Source organism: Pseudophryne corroboree, chromosome 2 (assembly GCF_028390025.1).
Source record: "Pseudophryne corroboree isolate aPseCor3 chromosome 2, aPseCor3.hap2, whole genome shotgun sequence".
In the NCBI taxonomy this organism is placed as follows: Eukaryota; Metazoa; Chordata; class Amphibia; order Anura; family Myobatrachidae; genus Pseudophryne; species Pseudophryne corroboree.
The window spans coordinates 132,691,899-132,717,392 of NC_086445.1; the positions used below are offsets into that span (position 1 = coordinate 132,691,899).

Sequence of the window (25,494 nt, forward strand, 5' to 3'; positions counted from 1 at the left end):
GTTTTCCCGTTCCTAGCCTGCTGCTGCCCGTGGAGACGCTCTTGGAAAACCCGGTTCAGTAAGACCCTTTGGGCACGGACAACCCCGGGTCTCTTGCCTCGTCCTCCAAGCCACAGTCCGCAGATTCTTGCTTCCAGCCAAGTCCTCGAACCACCATTCACAGTCCTCAGCTCGTTATCTCCAGCTTCATCTTTCAGGCCACAGTCTACAGTTCTCAGTCTCCAGTCACGACCCAAACTACCGTCCACAGTTCTCAGCTCCTCTACCGCAGTTTCATCTCATAAGTCGCAGTCCACGGTTCTTGTCTTCAGCCTCGTTTTACTCTCACCCACAGTTCCACAGTTCTTTGTCTACGACCACGTTCTCAAGTTACTGTTCATCAACCTCAGTTTTCTACCTCTGCTCTGTACATAATAAATACTTTCCATTGACTCTCAAACTCCGCCTACATCCTTCATTGCTCCGTATCCCATGCAAAGGAACTATATCCAACCCCCTCATTTTGTTCTTCCCCAGCCTGCTGCCTCCTTGGGCAAGTCTCAACTGCCGGATCCCCAAACTTTGCTAGACGTGACTGTAAGCACTGGCCCAATGGATTCGACGGGTGATCAGGCCTCAGGAGGAGATTCAACCGCAGATATCTGGTCTCGCTTAAGTAAGCAGGAGGCCACACAATCTCAAATTGTGCAGTTCATGCAGAGTATGTCCGAACGTCTCGATTCTCTCTGTGTTGCCATGACGGCTCCTCAAGTTCCTACAGCTGCTCCCACATTAGCACCTCCGGTTCCGCTTCCTCCTGTGCCAGGCCCACTTCCACGGTTGCATTTGCCATCTCCCAGTAAATTCGATGGGAATCCAAAGCAATGCCGTGGGTTTCTTAACCAGTGTGAAATCCAGTTCGAACTACAGTCGGCCAGTTTCCCATCAGCACGAACCAAGGTAGCCTATATAATTTCTTTACTTACTGGGCAAGCGTTGGAATGGGTGTCACCATTGTGGGAGAGGTCGGATCCAATCCTGTCTAACTACTCAGAGTTTGTAGCCGCCTTTCGAAGAATCTTCGACGAACCGGGCAGGACTTCTGCTGCCTCATTGGAGATCCTGCGCCTGCGTCAGGGCACGCGTACGGTCAGTCAGTACGTGATCCAGTTTCGTACTCTCTCCTCTGAACTGAACTGGAATGAGGAGGCTCTCATCGCAGCTTTCTGGAGCGGTCTCTCCGAGAAGATCAAAGATGACCTCGCGACTCAGGACGTACCTGATAAGTTGGATAAGTTAATTTCCCTATGCAATAAATTTGACTTAAGATACAGAGAACGCTGTATGGAGAAATCACGGTCAGATCGTCCCAGGCCTCGAGTCGTTCCTCCACCAACACCATCAACTCCAACTACTGAGGAACCCATGCAGATCAATCGTTCCCGTCTTTCCAACGAGGAACGTCAGAGACGGCGACAAGGGAACTTATGCCTGTACTGTGGTGCATCTGATCATTTTGTTAAATCTTGTAGCCAACGTCCGGGAAACGCCCGCTCCTAGCTTGTGCCGGAGAGGTCAAGCTAGGAGAATTCTCAGAATTACTTGCCAAGAAAGAGTCAGTCTTGTTAACCCACCTGGAGCTTCCTTCTTCCTCTCTTCTCATCCCTGCACTACTCGACTCCGGAGCCGCCGAAAGTTTTATTACATCAGCTCTGGTCAAATAATCTGGGATACAAACGGTCCGTTTGGATCGTACCATCTCAATTACTGCTGTGGATGGAAGTCATATTCCTGAGGGAATTATCACTCTTCGTACAATTCCTCTTAAGATGAAGGTTGGAGCTCTTCATTCGGAAAACATCTCTTTCCTAGTAATTCCCAAAGCCTCTCACGAACTGATCCTAGGATTTCCATGGTTAACTAGACACAATCCCCACATAGATTGGCAAACCATGGATGTTCTTTCCTGGGGACGAAACTGCTTTCAGAACTGTTTGCCCTCTGTAAGACCTCTCTGCTCTTCTAGTCCTTCCAGCCTCCCTGCAGAATACCAGGCCTTCCAAGATGTTTTTAGTAAGCATGGGGCGGACACCTTGCCTCCGCATCGCACTTGGGATTGTCCCATTGATCTGGTACCCGGCAAGACTCCTCCCCGAGGTCGAATCTACCCGCTCTCACTCCCTGAGACTCAGGCCATGTCGGAGTATATCCGGGAGAACTTGGAAAAAGGGTTCATTAGGTCATCCACCTCTCCGGCTGGGGCAGGGTTTTTCTTTGTCAAAAAGAAGGATGGGGGTCTGCGGCCCTGTATTGACTATAGAGGTCTCAATGACATTACAATTAAGAACAGATATCCATTACCTCTAATTCCAGAACTGTTCGACCGTGTTAAAGGAGCTACTGTATTCACTAAGCTGGACTTACAGGGAGCCTACAACCTTATACGTATTCGCCCAGGTGACGAATGGAAGACGGCTTTTAATACCCGCGATGGCCACTACGAATATCTGGTAACGCCCCAGCCGTCTTTCAAGAAGTCGTTAATAAAATCTTCAGAGATCTCCTCTATGACTGCTTGGTGGTTTACTTGGATGACATCCTCATTTTTTCTAGGGATCTGAAGACCCATCGAGAACAAGTCAAAGAAGTTCTAACTCGTTTACGGAGGAATCAACTATTTTGTAAGCTCGAGAAGTGCACCTTCGAAGTACCCACGATTCCATTCCTCGGTTACATCCTTTCAGGGCAGAAATTGCAGATGGATCCCGCTAAAGTCCAAGCGATTCAGGATTGGTTGCTTCCAGCTTCCCTTAAGGGAGTTCAACGTTTCCTGGGGTTCGCTAACTTCTACCAAAGATTCATTCAGAATTATTCCTCTGTCATAGCCCCCATAACAGCATTAACCAGGAAAGGAGCCGATCCAGCCAAATGGTCTCCAGAGGCTTTAGAAGCCTTTTCATCGTTAAAGAAGGCCTTCATGACCGCTCCTGTTCTTCGACAACCTGATCTCAGTCGTCCGTTCCCGGTGGAAGTCGATGCCTCCACGGTAGGAGTGGGAGCAGTTTTATCTCAGCTCTTCGAGGACAAGAAAGTCCATCCTTGTGCGTTCTTCTCGCGAAGATTCTCCCCCGCTGAGCAGAATTACGCTATTGGGGAACAAGAATTACTAGCAATTAAGTTAGCCTTTGAGGAGTGGAGGTATTTGTTGGAGCGAGCTCAGCATCCAATCTCGGTAACCACGGATCATAAGAACCTCCTGTATCTACAGTCAGCCCGATGTCTGAATCCACGTCAAGCAAGATGGGCACTCTTCTTTACCCGTTTCAACTTTAAACTTAGTTACAGCCCAGGGTCCCTCAACAAAAAGGCAGATGCATTATCTCGTTCCTTGAGTTCTGAAGAACCCTCTGACCGTTCAAAAGAACAATACATCTTAGACTCCACCTCTTTTTCAGCAACCAATACCTCTCCACTTCCTCCTCCAGGAAAGATCTTCGTTGCTCCAAATCTTCGCAAGAGACTGCTTACATGGGCTCACTCCTCCTCCTTCATGGGCCATGCGGGTGGTCATAAAACACTCAAATTCATTCAGTGCTCCTACTGGTGTCCTCATCTCAGGACTGATGTACAGGAATTCGTGGCTGCCTGTCCAAAGTGTGCTCAGCATAAAAGTCCTAAAGGTCCTCCAGCCGGGTTACTTCATCCGCTACCTGTGCCGCAAAGACCATGGACACATATTTCTATGGACTTTATTACTGATTTGCCTGTGTCTGGCGGACGGAACACCGTATGGGTCATAGTTGATCGATTTTCTAAAATGGCACACTTTGTTCCCCTGGCCAGTCTTCCATCAGCATCCCAGCTGGCAAAATTATTCATAGCAGAGATTTTTCGTCTCCATGGATTACCGCAGGAAATCGTATCTGATAGAGGTCCCCAGTTTGTGGCCAAGTTTTGGAGATCCCTATGTTCTGCTCTTGGCGTGAAATTAAATTTCTCCTCAGGATATCATCCTCAAACGGATGGTCAAACAGAAAGAGTGAACCAGGACCTGGAGACATTTCTGCGTTTATTCATGTCCTCCTCTCAGGACGACTGGCTGGACTTCCTCCCATTTGCAGAATTTGCCCATAACAATCTTTATTACTCTGCCACAAAATCTTCTCCATTTTTCATTAATTATGGTTATCATCCGAAAGTTCCTGACTTCCAACTTCTGCCTACACTCGAGGTTCCTGCCGCAGAGTCAACACTTAGACAATTTACTGAAACCTGGAAACAAATTCACAAGGCCTTGCTCAAGACATCCAAGAAGTATAAGACCTACGCAGATCTAAAGCGAAAAGCGGTACCAAGTCTTAAAGTGGGAGATCGGGTTTGGGTTTCCACACGTAACCTAAGATTGAAGGTTCCTACAAAGAAGTTTGCTCCCAGGTTTATTGGGCCCTACCCAATCGAAAGAGTTTTGAATCCTGTGGCTTACAAGGTGAAGTTACCTCCACATTTAAGAATCCCTAACGCTTTTCATATTTCTCTCTTAAAACCGTTGGTACTCAATCAATTCAGAGCTGCTCTACCTAAATCACCCAAGATCCAGTCAACACAAGGAGACGAATTTGAGATTCATAAGATCCTCGACTCCCGCAAACGATATGGTCGCCTCCAGTACCTAGTTGATTGGAAAGGATATGGACCTGAGGAAAGGTCCTGGGTAGAGGCAGAAGACGTCCATGCCCCAAGACTTCTTCGGACATTTCATGCCAAATTTCCAGCTAAACCTTATAGGTGTCCGGAGTCCACCCGCAAAGGGGGGGTACTGTCAGCGTCCGGGGTCTTACTGGAACGCTGGGGCTGCGGGGCGGGCTTCACGGGCGGCCAGGCAGCGGCGGTGGAGGGCTGCGGCGCTGGGTTCAAGGGTACAGGCAGCGGTAATGGCGTTGAGTGGGTCCGCTCGTGGCGGCGGGACGCCGCTGCAGCAGCTCGCTCTCGCTAAGCCATTGCCTAGGAGACCAGGGGCAGTGAGCAGCATGTTGTCAGAAAAGGTCTGCATTACTGGGCGCCGCCATGTTGGAGACCAAGTTTCTGACATAATTCCTGTTCCTAGTTTTCCAGCCAATCCAGGGAGACTTCTTCCTATAAAAGGGGGCTGGTTTAGGACAGGGATGCCAGTGCTTCAAGTTACAACCCTGTTGTAGGTGCTTTAGCCTGTGCTCCCAGGATTCCTGCTGTATTCTGGTACTTCTAACCCTGCTTTGCCAGTTCTCAGTTGCTGCTGCAGTTTTCCCGTTCTTAGCCTGCTGCTGCCCGTGGAGACGCTCTTGGAAAACCCGGTTCAGTAAGACCCTTTGGGCACGGACGCCCCCGGGTCTCTTGCCTCGTCCTCCAAGCCACAGTCCGCAGATTCTTACTTCCAGCCAAGTCCTCGAACCACCATTCACAGTCCTCAGCTCGTTATCTCCAGCTTCATCTTTCAAGCCACAGTCTACAGTTCTCAGTCTCCAGTCACGACCCAAACTACCGTCCACAGTTCTCAGCTCCTCTACCGCAGTTTCATCTCATAAGTCGCAGTCCACGGTTCTTGTCTTCAGCCTCGTTTTACTCTCACCCACAGTTCCACAGTTCTTTGTCTACGACCACGTTCTCAAGTCACCGTTCATCAACCTCAGTTTTCTACCTCTGCTCTGTACATAATAAATACTTTCCATTGACTCTCAAACTCCGCCTACATCCTTCATTGCTCCGTATCCCATGCAAAGGAACTATATCCAACCCCCTCAGTTTGTTCTTCCCCAGCCTGCTACCTCCTTGGGCAAGTCTCAACTGCCGGATCCCCAAACTTTGCTAGACGTGACACACGTCCCCATATATCCTCCGAATTAGGCTTACCTGAGGTTTGCTATTCAGGATTGTCATTACCAATTTCAGACGTTGCCGTTTGGTCTGTCCACGGCTCCGAGAAATTTCACCAAGGTAATGGCGGAAATGATAGATCTCCTTCGCAAACAAGGGGGTATATTTACTAAAATTCGTAATTTACTGAATGAGGTTAAAGTTCAAACACGAATGACATTGAATGTGTGAAATTGCAACTTTTTGAATTTTTTACGACTCATTTACTATGCTGTCGTATTCTGCATTTTTCGAGTTTTTCGATGTCGATGTCATTCGTATTTTCAGGCAGTGTTTTACGGGAGTGAATAGTAAAACACTGCCGACATTAACACAATGAATCTCGGCCGGATCTGTGAGATCCGTGCAGGGCTTCATTGTGCACCTTTAAAAAAAAATGAAAGTGTTAAAAATAAAAAAATAAAATGCGTGGGGTCCCTCCTCCTAAGCAAAACCAGCCTCGGGCTCTTTGAGCCGGTCCTGGTTGAAAAAATATGGGGGAAAAAATGACAGGGGTTCCCCCATATTTGATCAACCAGCACCGGGCTCTGCGCCTGGTCCTGGTGCAAAAAATACAGGGGACAAAAAGCGTAGGGGTCCCCTGTATTTTTTGTACCAGCACCGGGCTCCACTAGTCAGAGAGATAAGGCCACAGCCGGGGGACACTTTTATATAGGTCCCTGCGGCCCTGGCATTAAATCACTAACTAGTCACCCCTGGCCGGGGTACCCTGGAGGAGTGGGGACCCCTTAAATCAAGAGGTACCCCCCCCTCCAGCCACCCAAGGGCCAGGGGTGAAGCCCGAGGCTGTCCCCCCCATCCAAGGGCGGTGGATGGGGGGCTGATAGCCTTGTGAAAAAATAAGAATATTGTTTTTTGTAGCAGTACTAAAAGTCCCAGCAAGCCTCCCCCGCAAGCTGGTACTTGGAATAGAATTTTTAGTAAATTACCCGAGTTGTATCAAATAACAGCCGTATTTGACCGATGGTGTAGTCATACGTATTTTTTTTCTTTGACTTCAAAAAAAATACGAATGCACTGCCGAGATTTGAGTTTAGTAAATTCCCGAGATGACACTTTGATGAAAAAACACCAAATCGGTCAAAATCAGGAGCTTAGTAAATATACCCCAAGGAGTCACAATTATCCCTTACTTGGACAATCTCCTGATAAAGGCGAGATCCAAAGACAAGCTGGAGCAGGACATTGCGCTCTCCCTGACAGTTCTGCAGCAACATGGTTGGCTCCTGAACTTGCCGAAGTCACAGCTAAATCCGACAAAATGGCTGTCGTTTTTGGGAATGATTCTGGACACGGAATTACAGAGAGTGTTTCTTCCAGAAGAGAAGGCTCTGGAAATTCAGAGTTTGGTCAAACAAATTTTGAAACCAGTGGGAGTATCAATCCATCAATGCACTCGATTGCTGGGGAAGATGGTGGCGGCCTACGAGGCCATTCAATTTGGCAGATTCCATGCCAGAGTGTTTCAGTGGGACCTATTGGACAAGTGGTCCGGATCCCATCTGCACATGCACCGGAAAATAATCTTGTCCTCCAAGACCAGAATCTCACTCCTGTGGTGGCTGCACAGCTCTCACCTCCTAGAGGGACGCAGGTTCGGGATCCAGGACTGGATCCTAGTAACCACGGATGCGAGTCTCCGAGGCTGGGGAGCAGTCACACAGGGGGAAACCTTCCAGGGAAAATGGTCAAACCAGGAAGTTTGTTTACACATAAACGTTCTAGAGTTAAGGGCCATTTACAACGGTCTTCTTCAAGCGGAACGTCTTCTTCGCAATCGGCCCGTCCTAATACAGTCGGACAACATAACAGCAGTAGCGCACATAAACCGCCAGTGCGGAACAAAGAGCAGGGCGGCAATGGCAGAGGCCACAAAAGTTCTCAGCTGGGCGGAAAGACATACAAGCGCTCTGTCAGCAATCTTCATTCCAGGAGTGGACAACTGGGAAGCAGACTTCCTCAGCAGACACGATCTCGATCCAGAAGAGTGGGGTCTTCATCAAGAGGTCTTCACAGAAGTGACAAGTCTTTTGGGAATTCCTCAAATAGACATGATGGCGTCTCGCCTCAACAAGAAGCTTCAGAGATATTGTTCCAGGTCGAGGGACCCTCAAGCAATAGCAGTGGTCGCACTGGTGACACCATGGGTGTTTCAGTCGGTGTACGTGTTCCCTCCGCTTCCACTCATTGCAAAGATCATAAGAAGAACAAAATCGTCATTGTTCCGGACTGGCCAAGGAGGGCTTGGTATCCAGATCTTCAGGAATTACTCATAAGAGATCCCTGGCCTCTTCCTCTACGAGAGGATCTGTTACAGCAGGGGCCGTGCGTATATCACGACTTACCGCGGCTACGTTTGACGGCTTGGCAGTTGAACGCCGGATCCTAGCTCGAAAGGGTATTCCCAGTGAAGTCATTCCCACACTTCTTCAAGCTAGAAAAGGAGTAACATCTAAACATTATCACCGTATTTGGAGAAAATATGCGTCTTGGTGTGAATCCAAGAAGGCTCCTATGGAAGAATTTCAGCTAGGGCGTTTTCTCCATTTTCAGCAAGCAGGTGTGGATGCAGGCCTAAAGTTAGGCTCGATTAAAGTACAAATTTCGGCCTTATCGGTTTTCTTTCAAAAACAATTGGCCTCCCTTCCAGAAGTTCAGACTTTCGTGAAAGGAGTTTTGCACATTCAACCTCCATTTGTGCCCCCAGTGGCACCATGGGATCTTGCATTTCCTTCAGTCACATTGGTTTGAACCTTTACAGAAGGCAGAGTGGCCATGCTATTGGCCTTAGCATCCGCAAAGCGGGTGTCTGAGTTAGCGGCTTTGTCTCACAAGAGTCCTTATTTAATCTTCCATGAAGATAGAGCAGAGTTGAGGACTCGTCAACAATTTCTGCCGAAGGTGGTTTCATCGTTCCACATAAACCAGCCTATTGTGGTACCGGTGGCTACTGACGCCTTCGCGGAGTCAAAATCTCTTGATGTTGTCAGGGCCTTAAAGATTTATGTCACCAGAATGGCTCAACTTAGGAAAATGGAAACTCTGTTTGTCCTGTACGCTGCCAACAAGATTGGGACGCCTGCTTCCAAGCAGACTATTGCGCGCTGGATCTGTAATACGATTCAGCATGCTCATTCTACGGCTGGATTGCCATTACCGAAATCAGTGAAGGCCCACTCTACCAGGAAGGTGGTCTCATCTTGGACGGCTACCCGGGAGGTCTCGGCATTACAACTCTGCCGAGCAGCTACTTGGTCGGGTTCAAACACTTTTGAGAAATTTTACAAGTTTGATACCCTGGCTGATGAGGACCTCATGTTTGGTCAATCGGTGCTGCAGAGTCATCCGCACTCTCCCGCCCGTTCTAGAGCTTTGGTATAAACCCCATGGTTCTTGAAGTGTCCCCAGCATCCTCTAGGACGTATGAGAAAATAGGATTTTAATACCTACCGGTAAATCCTTTTCTCTTAGTCAGTAGAGGATGCCGGGCGCCCGTCCCAGTGCGGACTCTATCTGCAGTTATTAGTTGTGTTTACACACAGGTTGTGTTTCTGTTATAGTCAGCCTGTTGCTGACATGGTTCATGGCGTTGACTGGAGTTCTGTTAAATGTCATGTTGTACGGCGTGTTTGTGGTGTGAGCTGGTATGTATCTCACCTTAGTTTAACAATAACTCCTTTTCCTCGAAATGTCCGTCTCCCTGGGCACAGTTTCTATAACTGGAGTCTGGAGGAGGGGCATAGAGGGAGGAGCCAGTTCACACCCCTTCAAAGTCTTAAAGTGTCCATGTCTCCTGCGGATCCCATCTATACCCCATGGTTCTTGAAGTGTCCCCATCATCCTCTGCGGGCTAAGAGAAAAGGATTTACCGGTAGGTATTAAAATCCTATTATCTTAGTGGTACTGAGTGCCGAAATGGGCGTGGCCATGTGTTGGGAGGAGGCGTGGCCACATGCTGCTAGTGGGAGTGGCTACATGACACCAGCAGCGTGACCACATGACACAGCCCCTTTTTTTGGGGAATCTGGAGGCAAGGCTAAAAATATATAGTAATGCCTCCAGTAAAATAGAAATATATAGTGATACCTCCAGTACAATAGAAATATATAGTAATGCCCCCAATTTAATAACAATATATAGTAATGCCTCCATTATAGCAGGAAAATACAGCCACTGTCGCACTCCCAGTAACCCTGACAAAGTGGGAGGAGCTGTCATGCTGCCAAGCACCATGGTATTCTTACGTTGTGGCACATTATAATTGTGGTAATAGCAAAGTGTGTGGCAGGGGGTACTGCGTACCTGCTGCCAAATTCTTAAGGGTACTCCGTACCCCGAGCGTACCCGCATACTTGCACCGCTGCTTGTAAGAGAGGGGAGGTGGACATAGTACACTTGGAGAGGAAGATGAAACGGGCAGCAGCATTGAGGATTGGAGAGGAGAGAGGCATTTGTCAGGGAGCCCAGATAGGAGGAGATTACAGTAGTCCAATCTGGAGATGACCAGTGAGGGGATGAGGGTCTTAGTGTCTTAGTCTAGGGTGAGAAAGGGTCTAATCTTGGAAATATTTTTGAGATGGAAACGGCACGACTGTGAGAGGTACTGAATGTGTCCAAAACAGTGCACTTGGGGGCTAGAGAAGATAGATAGGAGGAGATAAATAGATAATGAAATTGTTGAAATTGAAGTTATGCTGTGCAAAGGTGGTCAGCTCAGTCTTAGACATGTTAAGTTTAAGATAGCGCTGGGACATCTAAGAAGTGATAGCAGAGAGACTGTCAGAGATATGAGTGAGGAGAGAGGTCGGGGGACGAAAGATATATTTGAGTATCATCAGCTTAGAGATGATATTGGAAGTCTAAAGAGTGAATGAGATTGCCTAAAGAGGACATATAGAGAAAGAAAAGGAGAGGTCCAAGAACAGAACCTTGGGGGACACATACTGTTAGGGGAAGTGCTGGGGAGGTAAAGTCATGAGGGGAGACAGAGAAAGAGCGGTCAGAGAGGTAGGAGGTCAGCCAGCAGAGGGCAGTATCACACAGACCAATGGAGTGAAGGATTTGAAGGAGGAGAGGGTGGCCCACAGTGTCAAAAGCAGCAGAGAGGTCAAGGAGAATAAGCAGAGAGCAGTGTCCCTTGGATTTGCCCGCATGGAAGTCATTGCAGACTTTGATGCGTGCAGTTTGGTTGAGTGAAGAGGATGCAAGCCAGACTGAAATGGGTCAAGCGGGGAGTGAGAGGAAAGAAAGGCAGTAAGGTGGTGGTAGACAGTACACTCAAGATTTGGAGGCAAAAGGGAGGAGAGGGAGGAGAGAGATGGGGCGATAGTTGGAGATAGTGTTAGGATCAAGGGTAAGTTTTTTTTTAAGAATAGGCTTGAAGGCAGAGGGGACAGTGCCTGAGGAGAGGGAGAGATTGAGGAGGTAGGTAAGATGGGAACAGGCAGAAGGAGAGAAGTAGCGGTTGAGGTGGGAGGTTATAACCTTCTTATTTGTAATGGTAACTGTCAGTGTATACAGATCCAGGGAAGATATGAACAATTTAATCACCACTGCAATCTAATATTAATTGATAATATTAAATTTGTGAAGATTTTCACATAATAGACCCATTTAATAGAACCACAATCTTTTACCGACTTTTAATTCCATCGTATTATTCCCTAACATTTCCTGCCTTCAGTATTACAGCCTAGTTGTGAGTCACCCATGAGTTGACTGTGCTATTAATGGACTGCATACAGTTAAGGCCACAAAAAGTGGCCATGGGCCAGGGAAGTGAAGGGGGCGTGGACAAATGTAAAAAATAGTTTCTCCCCTCAGCAGCTGTTGCACTAACAAAACGGCAGGGAGGATGGGACGTGATGGCAGGGGGCATCTGCACTAATGAAGAAGTCTCTCCCCAAAGGTGCCGACTGCACAGCCATGTGATCTACAGGAGGCCCTCTGCCTAATGCAGATCACATTTCCCCACCCGCAGCAGTCAGCACCTATGGGGGGAGACTTACTCCTGAGTGCACACGCACACTGCCCTCACATCCCCTCCTCCCCACTGCTGTACAGGGAGCTCTGGTGGCCACACAGGGGTCCAATGTTTCCCTAAGCAGCTGACCCAGGCTCCTGCTGGGTCCCTCCATCCTGGGTAAGTAGTACCTGCACAACTGCAAACAGTATAGAGATATAAAGTGTCTGTGCAACCTGTACGATTGTGCCTTTTAAATTTTGCATGTGTGCAAAATGAATGTGGTTGGTATTGATTATTCTGCTTTATTATATCCTAGTCCAATGCAATAACCCTGAGTTGTTGTTGTAATGGTATTGGATTTCTGTATATTACTTCAGTTTGTGGGGTGTCATCATATGCAGGTAGGGGTCATCCCTGTTCTCTACAGCCCTCAGCTCTGACTGGGCTACGGGCAGGGGCTGGCTGGCAACTTTCAGCCTGGGGGGCAGACTCAAGCAAGTGGCCCAGCTTTTCACAGGGAATGCATTGAGAAAATGGCCCTGGAACACTTAAATTGCACTGGCTACAGGATGTAATCATGGTACCGGCGGTCGGGATCCCAGCAGTCAGTATACCGATGCCAGAACCCCGACCGCTGGAAATCCCGACAGTTGGCATGCTGACTAACATGGACTATTTCCACTCGTGGGTGTCCACGACACCCATAGACTAGGAATAGAACCTCCTGAGCCCACTGCACGGCAAGCACAGTGAGACTGCAATGGACTTCGTTGTGCCCCCCCCCCCTCCCGCAGGCAATCTGGCAGCCGAGATACCGGCGTCGATATGCTGACCGCCGAGATCCCGACTGCCGGTTACCCGATACCCCAACCCCCTGGGATACTATCGTAACAAAACACAGGAATAGATATAAACAAGATGTGAAAAGAGAGTCATTCACCTGACACAGTACATGCTCCCAGCAGATTGACTATATTATCATGGTGTCCAATCTGAGTCATCATCTTTAATTCTGACATTAAGGCATCTTTTTCGGAAACATCAGGGTTTTCTGAAATACAAGAATATCTATAAGCATTGTGAGCTCTATCTGAAATGTGATGTTACAAAATCAGGTCTCTTATACTTTGGCCAGTAATTTGCTTAAGTCTTAAATTCCCACATTTTCATGGAGTCCCAATATTCACAAATACAGTACATGTCTCCACTTATCCTGTTCACATGGCTGAATTGAGGTTTTGAACGATGGAAAAAAAACAGGATTTTAATACCTACCGGTAAATCTTTTTCTATAGCTCCCCTGCACAAGCGTTCGCACACTTGCACAGCTAAAATACACTCCCCCATAGGCGGCGACTATCTGATCGCACTGGCTGCAAAAAGTTGCAGCGTGCGATCAACTCGGAATGACCCCCAAAGTTCTGCACTTCCTGCTTTTCGCAGGCTGCTACATTTCTCCCCCTGTTTGCATACTGCCAGAATGTAGGGGAAAAAGCAAGGGAAATGACAGAATGCACAAAAAAACTGCACAGGCTATGTATACCTTTAGACAAAGAAAATCTGAAAAATCCCAAATATAACTTAATAAACTCTCCGAAGTAGTTAATTTATTGGGCTGAAACTATCTAATGCACAGGTTCTCAAACTCGGTCCTCAGGACCCCACACGGTGCATGTTTTTCAGGTCTCCTCACAGAATCACAAGTGAAATAATTAACTCCGCGTGTGGACCTTTTAAAATGTGTCTGTGAGTAATTAATACACCTGTGCACCTGCTGGGTTACCTGCAAAACATGCACTGTGTGGGGTCCTGAGGACCGAGTTTGAGAACCACTGATCTAATGTATTAAAGCAACAAAGCAGATCCGAATTTGAGATATAAGAATATTATAAGTCCCTGTGGACATTTGCGCCCCAATCAGAAGTATTGATTCCAATAAGGACCCCAGTAACAATGTGTCTCCTTTCTATTATGTCCTTGAGGATGTTGGGGACACCAAAAGAACCATGGGATATAGACGGATCCGCAGGAGACATGGGCACTTTAAGACTTTCGTGACCTGGCTCCTCCCTCTATATCCCTCCTCAGACTCAGTTTGGAACTGTGCCCGGAGAGATGGACATTTTGAGGAAAGGAATTAACAACAAGGTGAGCATCATACCAGCTCACGCCATAAACATGCCGAATAACATGGCATTCAACTGAACACATGCCAACGGACATGAACAAAATTCAGCAACAAGTTGAAGAAACCATAACACAACCTGTGTGTAACCAGAACTAAACTGCAGATACAGTACGCACTGGGACAGGCGCCCAACATCCTCTACGGACTTATAGAAAAGGATTTACCGGTAGGTATTAAAATCCTGTTTTCTGTTACGTCCTTGAGGATGTTGGGGACACCAAAAGAACCATGGGATTATACCAAAGCTCTATAACGGGCGGGAGAGTGCGGATGACTCTGCAGCACCGATTGACCAAACTTTAGGTCTTCATCGGCCAAGGTATCAAACTTGTAAAACTTAGCAAACGTGTTTGACCCCGACCAAGTAGCAGCTCGGCAAAGTTGTAATGCCGAGACACCCCGGGCAGCCGCCCAGGACGAGACCACCTTCCTAGTGGAATGGGCTTTTACCGATTTAGGTAACGACAAACTTGCCGTGGAATGAGTCTGCTGAATCGTGTGACATATCCAGCGGGCAATAGTCTGCTTGGAAGCAGGATACCCAAGTTTATTGGGAGCATATAGCACAAACAGAGGTTCTGTTTTTCTAACTGGAGCCGTTCTGGCAACGTAAATTTTCAAAGCTCTGACGACATCCAGAGACTTTTCCTCAGCCAAAGTGCCAGTAGCCACTGGCACCACAATAGGTTGGTTAATATGAAAAGCGGAAACCACCTTTGGCAGAAATTGTTGCTGAGTTCTCAATTCTGTCCTATCTTCATGGAAGATCAAATAAGGGCTCTTGTGAGACAAGGCCGCCAATTCAGACACCCGCCTTGCGGATGCCAATGCTAACAAAATGACAACCTTCCAAGTGACGAATTTCAACTCCACTTTACTTAAAGGTCAAACCAATGTGATTTTAGGAATATCAAAACCACATTAAGATCCCAAGGTGCCACAGGTGGCACAAAAGGAGGTTGGATGTGCAGGACCCCTTTTACAAAGGTCTGCACCTCAGGAAGTGAGGCCAATTGTTTCTGAAAGAAAATTGAAAAAGCAGAAATCTGCACTTTTATGGAGCCTAATTTAAGGCCCGCATCCACTCCATTTTGTAGAAAATGGAGAAAACGTCCAAGGTCAAACTTCTCCACTGGAGCTTTCTTGGATTAGCACCAGGAAATATATTTCCTCCAAATACGGTGATAGTGTTTCGACGTCACACCCTTCCTAGCAAGGATAAGAGTGGGGATGACTTCATCGGGAATACCCTTACGGCCTAAAATCTGGCGTTCAACCGCCATGCCGTCAAACGTAGCCGCTGTAAGGCTTGATAGACAAACGGCCCCTGCCGCAGCAGATCCTCGCGAAGAGGAAGAGGCCATGGATCTTCGACTAACAACTCCTGAAGATCCGGGTACCAAATTCTCCTTGGCCAGTCTGGAACTACAAGGAGCGCTGGAATCTGTGATTTTCTTAGGATTCTCAGAACCTTTGGAATGAGAGGAAGCGGAGGGAAAACGTACACCAACGGATACACCAAGGTGACGTCAGTGCATCCACTGCCGCCGCCTGAGGGTCCCTGGACCGGGAACAATACTTTAGTAGTTTTTTGTTGTGGCGGGACGCCATCATGTCTATGTGAGGAACCCCCCATAGATTTGTTAGTAGGGAGAAGACCTCCTGATGGAGGCTCCACTCTCCTGGATGTAGATTGTGTCTGCTGAGGAAGTCTGCTTCCCAGTTGTCCACTCCCGGAAGGAAAATTGCAGACAGAGCGCTTACCCGAGTCTCTGCCCAGCGAAGAATTCTTGTGGCTTCTGCCATTGCTGTTCTGCTCTTTGTGCCGCCTTGGCGGTTTATGTACGCTACTGCTGTCACATTGTCCAATTGGATCAGGACAGGCCGGTTTCGAAGAAGATGCTCCGCTTGTAGAAGGCCGTTGTAAATGGCCCTCAACTCCAGCACGTTTATGTGAAGAAGAGTTTCCTGACTTGACCATCTTCCTTGGAAGGTCACCCCTTGTGTGACTGCTCCCCAACCCCGGAGACTTGCATCCGTGGTCACTAGGATCCAGTCTTGGATCCCAAATCTGCGTCCTTCTAAGAGGTGAGAGCTGTGTAGCCACCACAGGAGTGAGATTCTGGTGTTGGGAGATAGAACTATCCTCTGGTGCATATGAAGGTGGGATCCGGACCATTTGTCCAACAGGTCCCACTGAAACACTCTGGCATGGAACCTCCCGAATTGGAGGGCCTCGTATGCCGCCACCATCTTCCCCAGCAATCGAATGCATTGATGAATGGAGACAGTTGGTGGTTTCAGAATGAGTTTTACCAAACTCTGAATTTCCAGTGCTTTCTCCGGAGGGAGGAACACTCCCAGCTGGACCGTGTCCAGAATCATACCCAAAAATGCCAACCGGGTTGTTGGAATTAAGTGTGATTTCGGCAGGTTCAAGAGCCAGCCGTGCTGTTGTAGAAGCAACAGAGACAGTGCAATGTCCTTTACCAGTTTTTCCTTGGACCTCGCCTTTATCAGGAGATCGTCCAAGTACGGGATAATTATAACTCCTCTTTTCCTGAGGAGAACCATCATTTCTACCATGACTTTTGTGAAAATCCTCGGAGCCGTGGCCAGGCCAAACGGCAACGTCTGAAATTGGTAATGAGTATCCTGGATTGCAAACCGGAGATAACTCTGATGAGGGGGATAAATGGGAACATGAAGTTAGGCATCCTATATGTCTAAAGACACCATGAATTCCCCCTCCTCCAGGCTGGAGATCACCGCTCGGAGAGACTCCATCTTGAATTTGAATTTCTTCAGGAAAAAATTTAGAGATTTTAGGTTGAGGATTGGTCGTACCGAGCCATCCGGCTTCGGCACTACAAATAGGCTTTAATAAAACCCTTTCCCTTGTTGTGCCCGGGGGACCGGGATCACAACCTGATTTTGACAAAATTTTTGTATTGCTCCACAGACTAGAACTCTGTCTGGAAGCGAAACTGGTAAGGGTGATTTGAAAAAACGTCGAGGGGGAACGTCTTGGAATTCCAGTTTGTACCCTTGGGTCACAATTTGTAACACCCAAGGGTCCAGGTCCGAGCGAACCCAAACCCGACTGAAAAGCCTTAGACGTGCCTCCACCGGTGCGGTCTCCTGTAAGGGAGACCCGGCGTCATACGGTGGATTTGGCGGAAGCCGGGGAGAACTTCTGCTCTTGTGAACTCGAGGAGGCGGAAGTTCTCTTGCCCCTTCCTCTACCTCTGGTAGCGAGGAAGAAGTTACCTCGGTCTTTTCTATATTTATTGGGCCGAAAGGACTGCATTTGATAGTGCGGTTTCTTCTGTTGTGCAGGAGCATTAGGTAAATAAGTACATTTACCCGCTGTGGCCGCTGATACTAAATCAGTAAGGCCGTCACCAAACAGTTCCCCACCCTTAAAGGGAAGGGACTCCATATTTTTCTTGGAATCAGCGTCAGCATTCCATTGATGAGTCCATAGCGCACGCCTAGCCGCAATTGACATAGCATTAGCCTTAGCCCCCAGGAGGACAGCATCTCTTGCAGCCTCTTTCAAGTATGCAGCCGCGTCCCTGATATAACCAATTGTCACTAGGATGCTATCTCTATCCAGAGTATCTAAATCCGCAGATAAACTTTCAGCCCATTTTTCAATGGCGCTACTAACCCATGCTGACGCAATAAGCGGTCTAAGCTGCATCCCCGTGGTAGTTAAAATAGCTTTTAAAGTAGCCTCCTGCTTACGATCAGCCGGCTCCTTAAGAGTCGTCGACTGAGCCGCAGGGAGCGCTACCTGTTTAGACAAGCGTGCTAGGGCTTTGTCTACTGTGGGTGGTATTTCCCACTTATCCCTATCTGCTGCGGGAAAGGGGTATGCCGCCTTGATCCTATTAGGAATGAGAAATTTCTTATCAGGTGTATTCCAAATGCCATCAAAAAGGTAATTTAGTTCAAAACAAGGAGGAAAAGAAACCGAGCGTCTCTTTTCTTTGTAAATAAGGACCCTCGTTTCTGGTGTAAAGGGGTCCTCGTCAATACGTAATATGTCTTTGACAGCCACAGTCATATATTGAATACTCTTAGCCAATTTAGGATCTAATCTAGAATCAGCATAATCGGCACCGGTATCAGAGTCCGCGTCGGTATCTGTGTCATCTAATTGGTCAACACCACGTTTTAGTGACCCTTGTAATAAAGCGTCATCTACTGATCTCTTCCAAATCTGCAGTTGAGAGTCAGATTCAGTAAACTTTTGATTTAATAGAGTAACATTAGCATTTAAAGCATTTAAAGCAGTTAACTAATCAGCAGTCGGCGGTGCCGACAGGACCCCCAAAACATTTGGTGTCCCCAATAAATTATCCCCCCGAGAGGAAAATTCTGCCTCAGACATGTTGTCTCCGTAACAGCACCCAAAAGAAAGCCTGTGAGGGAACAAAAGGAAAGGAGCCAGCTCACACCCCAGCGCCAAAGTGCAGGTCCGAAAAACACCCTCAAGTGTCACAGAGCTGCAGCGCTATAATATGTATGTAAATAATCTGCCCCCCCTCGTTTTATAGCCCCTGGTACTTGCTGCTGTGAGGAAGGACCAGCGCTGCTGCTTGGAGGAGGAAATGGCGCCGAGTGAGCCTGGAGGAAGAAGCCCCGCCCCCAACATGGTGCGCTTCTTTCCGCTTATTTTTACATGTTTATCCTTGCGGGTGTTTGCGGGCAGTGCCAGGGCACTGTACAGATATGCCAGCCTTATTTATGAGGTATTTTTAGCTCCCCAGGGCGCCACCCCCCCCCCCCCCCCCCCCCCACCCCCAGCGCCCTGCACCCAGCGGTGTGTACAGTCCGGGAGCCTGGCGTGCACTGAGCAAATCGCGTTGCGCGGTACCGCTATATGCCGTCTTTGTTGAAGAGAAGATGTCTTTTCCTCACATACTCACCTGTCTTCTGACTTCTGGCTTGAAGTGGGGGGACGGCAAGCTGTGGGAGCGAGCATCCAGGAGAGCCCGGCGTTCATCTCCCCACAGGAGCTGAAGGCATCCTGTCAGCAGCAGCAGAGCCCTGAAACTCATTAGAAGTGGGTCTAGGCTGCTCTCCCCTCTTTCCCACGAAACAGGGAGTCTGTAGCCAGCAGATCTCCCCAAAATAGAAAACCTAACATTAAGTCTTTTCAGAGAGACTCTAAGAGCTCCCCCAAGTGCCTCCATCTCGCAGGGCACATTTTCTAAACTGAGCCTGGGGGAGGGAAGGGGGGGGGGGGGGGCTTGGCTCGGCATGGAGTAGCATCTGCAGGTTGTAGCTCCTCACCAACATCCTGCTGATATATCCTGCTCCCTGCTGCGTTCTCGTTGGAAATTGCTCCACAGGGGTGTTCCAGTGTGCTGCATCTTCTGGTGTTTGTGCTGTGTCTCTAGCTGCAGAAAAACCTTGGCATTGCGGAGCTGCGTAGTGCGGCCTACATCCTAGGTGTCGCGGCCGGCCACGCTGCCTGACATTGTGCTGTGCGCAGGTTCACTTCCGGCTACGGCACTCCTCTCCTCTGACCGCTCCGGCTGGTGGGCTGCTGATTCGGGGACTGCTGGCGCTGACTGGCGGCGGTGGGAGACTTCTACATCGCCGGGATCGACCGCATGTTTACTGTGGCCAAACTTACCTGCTGCGGATCCGCCACGTCTCCTACCCGACTGTCTACCCAAGCTGAATGGCGGCTTCTTCTGAGTGGTGCTTTTAACTCTGTGTCTGTGCTGCTGCTGTCGCCTTATATTGGGAGCGGAATCCTTGCACTTTGGACGACCCTGGGAGCAGCTTATTCAGAGAGTGCTTTCCCGCCGCGAAGACGCCATCTTTTGACCGGGCCCCTAGGAAACCGCAGATCTGGGCACTTCATAACTTCTCTCCTATGCTTCCCTAGTGAGTGCACACCTTTTTTTTTTTTCACTATAGCTCTCTGCTGAACACTGAGGTCTCCTTTATCATGAACACACGGAACTGCCATTTCTTCTGCGTTTTATACCTCTGATATTGCCTGTTTGAGACTGGACCTTTTTATTATTTCTATCTGCTATTCAGTGCTTCTTTACATATTACTGGCTTCGGTGAGGCACCCCCTGCAGCCATGTTTAACCCTGCTAGTACCTCTGAACATCTAACCTCCTCTATCCTGAAGGCTGTTATGGAATCTGAGAAAAGGATTCTTGCTATGTTTGGAGAAGAGACTATTGCGGTGCCTGTTTCTCCTGAACAGTCTGCCTGCCTACCCGTGTTGATGCCCTCGGAGCCCTTGGGTGAGCCTGTGGGTTCCGCTACACAACAAATTATAAATAAATTGGGGGAGTTGCGGATTAATCAGCGGCAGCCTCCATCTCGTCATTAGTGACTGTGTGGACCCACACTGTAATCTCATTCAGGGCCTCAAAATGTGACTTTTTCGACACTGGAGAACTGTACTGTATCACATTGCAGTCCGTTGAGGTGCAAGGGAGGGGGATGGATTTCCATTCTGTAATTTTTGTGGACCTGAGGCCTTTATTCTTCTCTACTTGGATAATGCTGTGCAAGATGGCTGATGACTCCATTTGTTTGCTGGTTACTGTTTGTGAATTGTTGGGCTATGTGGTTCCGGAATGGGCCCGTCCCCCAGACTGATTCTGTTTCTTTGAAGAGAGTATTGACTGCATAGGAGAGGAAAGGGTTGAACATCTGGGGAGGGGTGGACCTAGCTGTAAGGAAAGTACAGCCTTTGAGGGGGAGGGCTTGATATATATAGGGAAGGTGAAGCCATTTTAAGTCTCTTGGTGACTCGGTTTGGTGAGTGCTGCAGTGCCAGCAAAAACTGTTGTTTCCCTTGTCTCTTGCTTGCACATTGTTTATTCAGAATCCGTGGCTGCTCTCCCCCCCTATCTATACCTCTCACCTGGTCTGCCTGCTGACATGGCTGCTAGGCCCCGGCGAGTGTTAAGGGCCCCGGCTCGTTTCAACAGCTCGGATGTCCGAGCGGGCCCTGAGGAGGCGGTGGGTGGCCTGAGGGACGGGGCTCCGTCCTCTAGGGCCTCTACACCCACGGCCGTAGGCAGCGGGGGCCGGGCGGGCTCGCCGCCGGGGGCCAGGAGCATTTCGGCAGGACGAGGGTGGCGTGGGGGACCGGTCGTCCCTTCAGGCCACCCGAGGACCAGTGGGCGGCGGCCGTCCCCTCCGGGAGCCGCCGTACCCGGGAGCAGGTCGGGCGCCCGCGGGCGCGCGCATGCGCGCTACGGTGAGCGCCCGGCAGCGGTGGAAAGCACCTCTCCTTCCTCGCCGCGGCCGAGGGTTCGTGCCGGGCGGGGGGAGAGGGCTGGTGCGGGAGCAGGCGGTCGCCGCGCGGGGCCTATGCAGGAAGCCCGCGCGGCGGCCGAAGAGGAAGAGCATGGCGGCAGGCCGTTGCCGGGAGGACGTGGGACGCGCGCCCGAGGCGCGCGCGCGCCCACGCTCGTTCCGCAAGCTGCAGGCCGCACACGTGCGCGCGCAGCAGAGCCCCCTGCAGACGTATCACCCGTTCCTTCTCCCTGTATGCCGGCAAACGGCAGGGGGAGGGAACACATGAGGGGGGTGCAGCGTACGCCTCAAGTTGGCGACGCTGGGCGCATGGTGGCGACAAGGGGCAGTAGGGGTGCAGCACCAGCGGCAAGGGATGGCCGGGGCCAGCGGGCGGGTGCGCCCTCCGCGGGCCCGGTGGCACGCGGGAGAGCACGCACGGGGGGGCAGCAGTTCCCCGTGGATACCGCGGGTCACAGCAGGCCCCGCGGTAGGCTGGAAGACAGGGAGTGGGTCAGCGGCCGCAGGGCCGCGGCACGGGCCGCTGAGCCCGACAGTGGGTCCTCCGCGGGGTCAGGGGATTTTTCTGCTTCCCCAGAAAGGGAGGAAGCAGGCTCTGCAATTGAGAGTGGCAGAGCCGTCAGGGGTGCCCTTGCTTTCGGCTTAGAGCACGACGAACAGGGTCCCCGGGGCGCATCAAGCAGTCAGCGGGCGCGGGCTCGCGCCCAACCAAGGACCGGCCACCCATCGGGCGGCGGTTCCGGGCGTCGCGCCGCGCGGGATGGGGGCCAGTCTGCGGGACGCAGAGGGTCTGGCGACCGTAGAGCATCAGCGGCACAGCGAATAGCACGGGCCTGCCGAGAGCTGGGGGCCGCCGCGGCGGAGCTTGAGCTGGGACCAGAAAGGGAGCGGGGGCGCACAGTCACCGCGCATTCCGCACGGGGTGCCCGGCGTGCGCCACAAGCGTGGGCCGGGCCCTCTTCTGTTTTGTCTTCCACAGAGGACCGAAGCGAAAGAGATGGGGCGGACTCCGTGGCGGACGAGGATTGGCTGGAGGATAACGAAGGATCCGGGTCGGAGAGGTCGATAGCATCCGGTGAGTTGGTGCAATCTATATCGGTTTCCACCACTAGCTCGAGTTCGCGAAGCTCTTCTTCCTCCGCGTCCTCCTCTTCTTTAGCGTCGCAGGCGTCCGACGCGGATAGCACTGCTAGGGCAAGGAAGGAGGCCGAGAAACTTGCCAAAAGAGCGGCAAGGCAGCAGAAGAGGCGCAAGCGACGCAGGCGAATGAGTGTAGAGGAGCGTAGGGCAAAGAAGCGGCGCGATCTGCCGGGAGTAGTGCGCTGCGAATACACCGCAGTTATGAGGGGGCTGCGAGATAGCTGCCGCAAGAAAATATGTAGGGGTGACTTCGTGGACTTATTCGTCTTGACGAGGGCCATGAAGAGGGATTACAAAGCGGCGGCCGCTAAGACAGGCATGGGTACTGAAGCTTTCCGGTCTTTTGATAATTGGCTGGCCGGTTTTTGGGTGTTTGCGGCATGCTATTTGGAGGATAGGCCGGAAGAACACATGAATATCATCCGGTACCTTCATCTAGTGCATGACATGCAGCGCACGTCCGCAGGCTCGGAATGGCGCCAGTACGACCAAGAGTTTCGGGAGAAACAGGATGGGCTGCGGGTTATGGATTTTGGTTTCAAAGACGTGGAGGTCTGGCTCAAGGTGACCCGGGCGTCACAACAAGAGGCGGAGCCCCAGAAACAGGGGACAGGGGTGCGTCGCGCGGGGTCATCAGCCCAGGGGGCGGCCGCGGACGGAGGAATGGCCAGGACAGGCGGGTTGGCCGCTCGCGGGGGCGGGCGGTCTGCCACTCGGGGGAAATGCTTCGCATTTAACAGCGGAACATGTTCCTATGGCAAGCAGTGTCGGTTTCGTCACTCCTGCCACCATTGTGGGGGAGCCCACCCAGCCTCCTCCTGTTTCAAAGGGGGGCGACAGGGAAGCAAGGGGAAGCAGCCTTACTCTAAGCAGACCGCGAGCGGGACCGCTCAGCAGAGTCCCAACGCCAGTTAAGTTGGCAACGATGGGCAAATGGCTGCATATGTATCCAAATAGAGATGATGCTAAGTTTTTGTTAGACGGTTTTAAGTTTGGTTTTCGCTTGCCTGTTGCAAGCGAGGTATCAGTGCGGGCGCAGAGAAATCTCCAGTCAGCGCGGGCATTGCCTACCGTCCTGCGGGAGAAAGTAGATAAGGAGATCAGGTTGGGCAGGATGGGGGGGCCTTTTAGATCACCCCCGGTGGATGACTTGGTCATCTCCCCGGTCGGGGTGGTTCCGAAGAAGTCCCCGGGCGCTTTTCGGCTTATACAGCATCTGTCTTACCCGCCGGGGGCTTCGGTCAACGACGCAATACCACCGGCCTTTTGCTCGGTGGTGTATCAGTCATTTGACGAGGCGCTAGAGATGGTCCGCAGCTACGGGAGCGGGGCCCTCATGGCTAAGATCGATGTTGAGTCAGCCTTTAGATTATTGCCATTGCATCCTGACTCATTCCGCTTCATGGGTTTCCGGATTGGGACGGAGTATTTCATCGACAAATGTCTGCCGATGGGATGTTCCGTTTCATGCTCATTTTTCGAGCGCTTTAGCACTTTTCTTCATTGGTGTGTGGAGTCGACGTCAGGCGGCCACGGGGTTGCACATTACCTCGACGATTTCCTATGCGCAGGTCCGGCGAACGACACGAGGTGCGCCGATTTGTTGTTTAGCACCCAGGCTCTCTTTTACCACTTCGGTGTTCCTGTAGCCGAGGACAAAACGGAAGGTCCTGACTCCTGTTTATCGTTCTTGGGGATTGAAATCGACACAGTGGCGGGGGAGTGTCGCTTGCCTCAGGACAAAGTGTCGAAGCTCCGCGAAACCATTTGCCGGTTCAAAGGCTCGCGTAAGGTCACGCTGCGTCAGGCGCAGTCCTTGCTGGGCATGCTTAACTTTGCTTGTCGGGTAATTCCGATGGGCAGGGTTTTCTGCCGGAAGCTCGAAAGGGCAACGGCGGGGTGTGCCAGGCCTCATCATTTCGTTCGATTGTCCTCTGAATTAAAAAGGGATCTGGCCGTATGGGCGTCGTTCCTGGAGGATTTCAACGGTGTGAGCATATGGCAAGCGCCAGCCGTAGGCAGCGACCGATTGCAGCTGTTTACCGATGCCGCAGGTGCCTATGGATTTGGTTGTTTTTTGGAGGGATCGTGGTGTGTGGCATCTTGGCCGGAAAGCTGGCATAGGGAGGGTCTTACAAGGGATCTGTTGCTACTGGAACTTTTTCCCATTATGGTAGCCCTGGAAGTTTGGGGAGACCGGTTGGCTAATCGCAGCATAGTTTTTAGATGCGACAATCTGGGCGTAGTGCATGCGATTAATAACCAGAGGGCGAAATCGCTAGTGGTTCTGAGGGTGCTTGGGCACTTGCTTTTGACATGCTTGCGTAGGAATCTATGGTTCCGGGCGCAGCATGTTCCCGGCTTGGAAAACGAAATCGCAGATGCATTGTCGCGGGGACAGTGGGAGAGGTTTTGGGTTTTGGCACCCGAGGCCGAAAAGCAGGGTTTTCACTGTCCTGATTATGTTTGGCAGGTGATCGGGCCGGATTGGAAGGTCTAGCGTTGCGGTCTGTAGCGCCGGCCACGCTCAAGGCGTACGGACAAGCATGGAGCGAGTGGGAGGCGTTTGTTCAGAGTCGTCAACATCAAGGTAAGAGCAAGCATCGGCTGATGGTCTCTTTTATGTGGCAGCTCTACGTTTCGGGTAGGTCGCGAGCGGTGGTGGCCCGGTACTTAGCTGGCGTCTCATTCTTCTGCAAGCTGCGAGGCGTCCCGGATGTAACAAAAAGTGAGGTTTTACGGAAGGCTATGAAAGGGTGGGCGCGAGTTGCGCCGACACCGCCGGATAGTAGGCGGCCCATCGATGCGGCTTTGTTGCCGGCCGTCATCGAGGCAGTGGGGCGAATAGCGTCGTCCAGGTTTGAGGCGCTTTTGTTCCGTTTAGCCTTCTCGATGGCTTACCACGGGGCCTTTCGAGTTTCAGAATTGGTAGCGCCTTCCAAGAGGTCGGAATCGCGCATGCTGGTCGGGGACGTAGTAGTGGGTGAGAGGTCCTTGCTGTGCA

General features: G+C 50.6%; 1 protein-coding gene across 5 annotated transcripts in view; it reads right to left on the minus strand.

The window, feature by feature from the left end:
- FLT3 (fms related receptor tyrosine kinase 3) overlaps window positions 1-25,494 on the minus strand; it is a 238,801-nt gene that overhangs the window by 57,944 nt on the left and 155,363 nt on the right. For all 5 annotated transcript variants that reach the window (XM_063951725.1, XM_063951722.1, XM_063951724.1 and 2 more), the window contains one exon: window positions 12,795-12,905. In XM_063951725.1, the coding sequence (XP_063807795.1) occupies window positions 12,795-12,905 (111 nt within the window). The remainder of the gene's footprint in view (window positions 1-12,794; window positions 12,906-25,494) is intronic.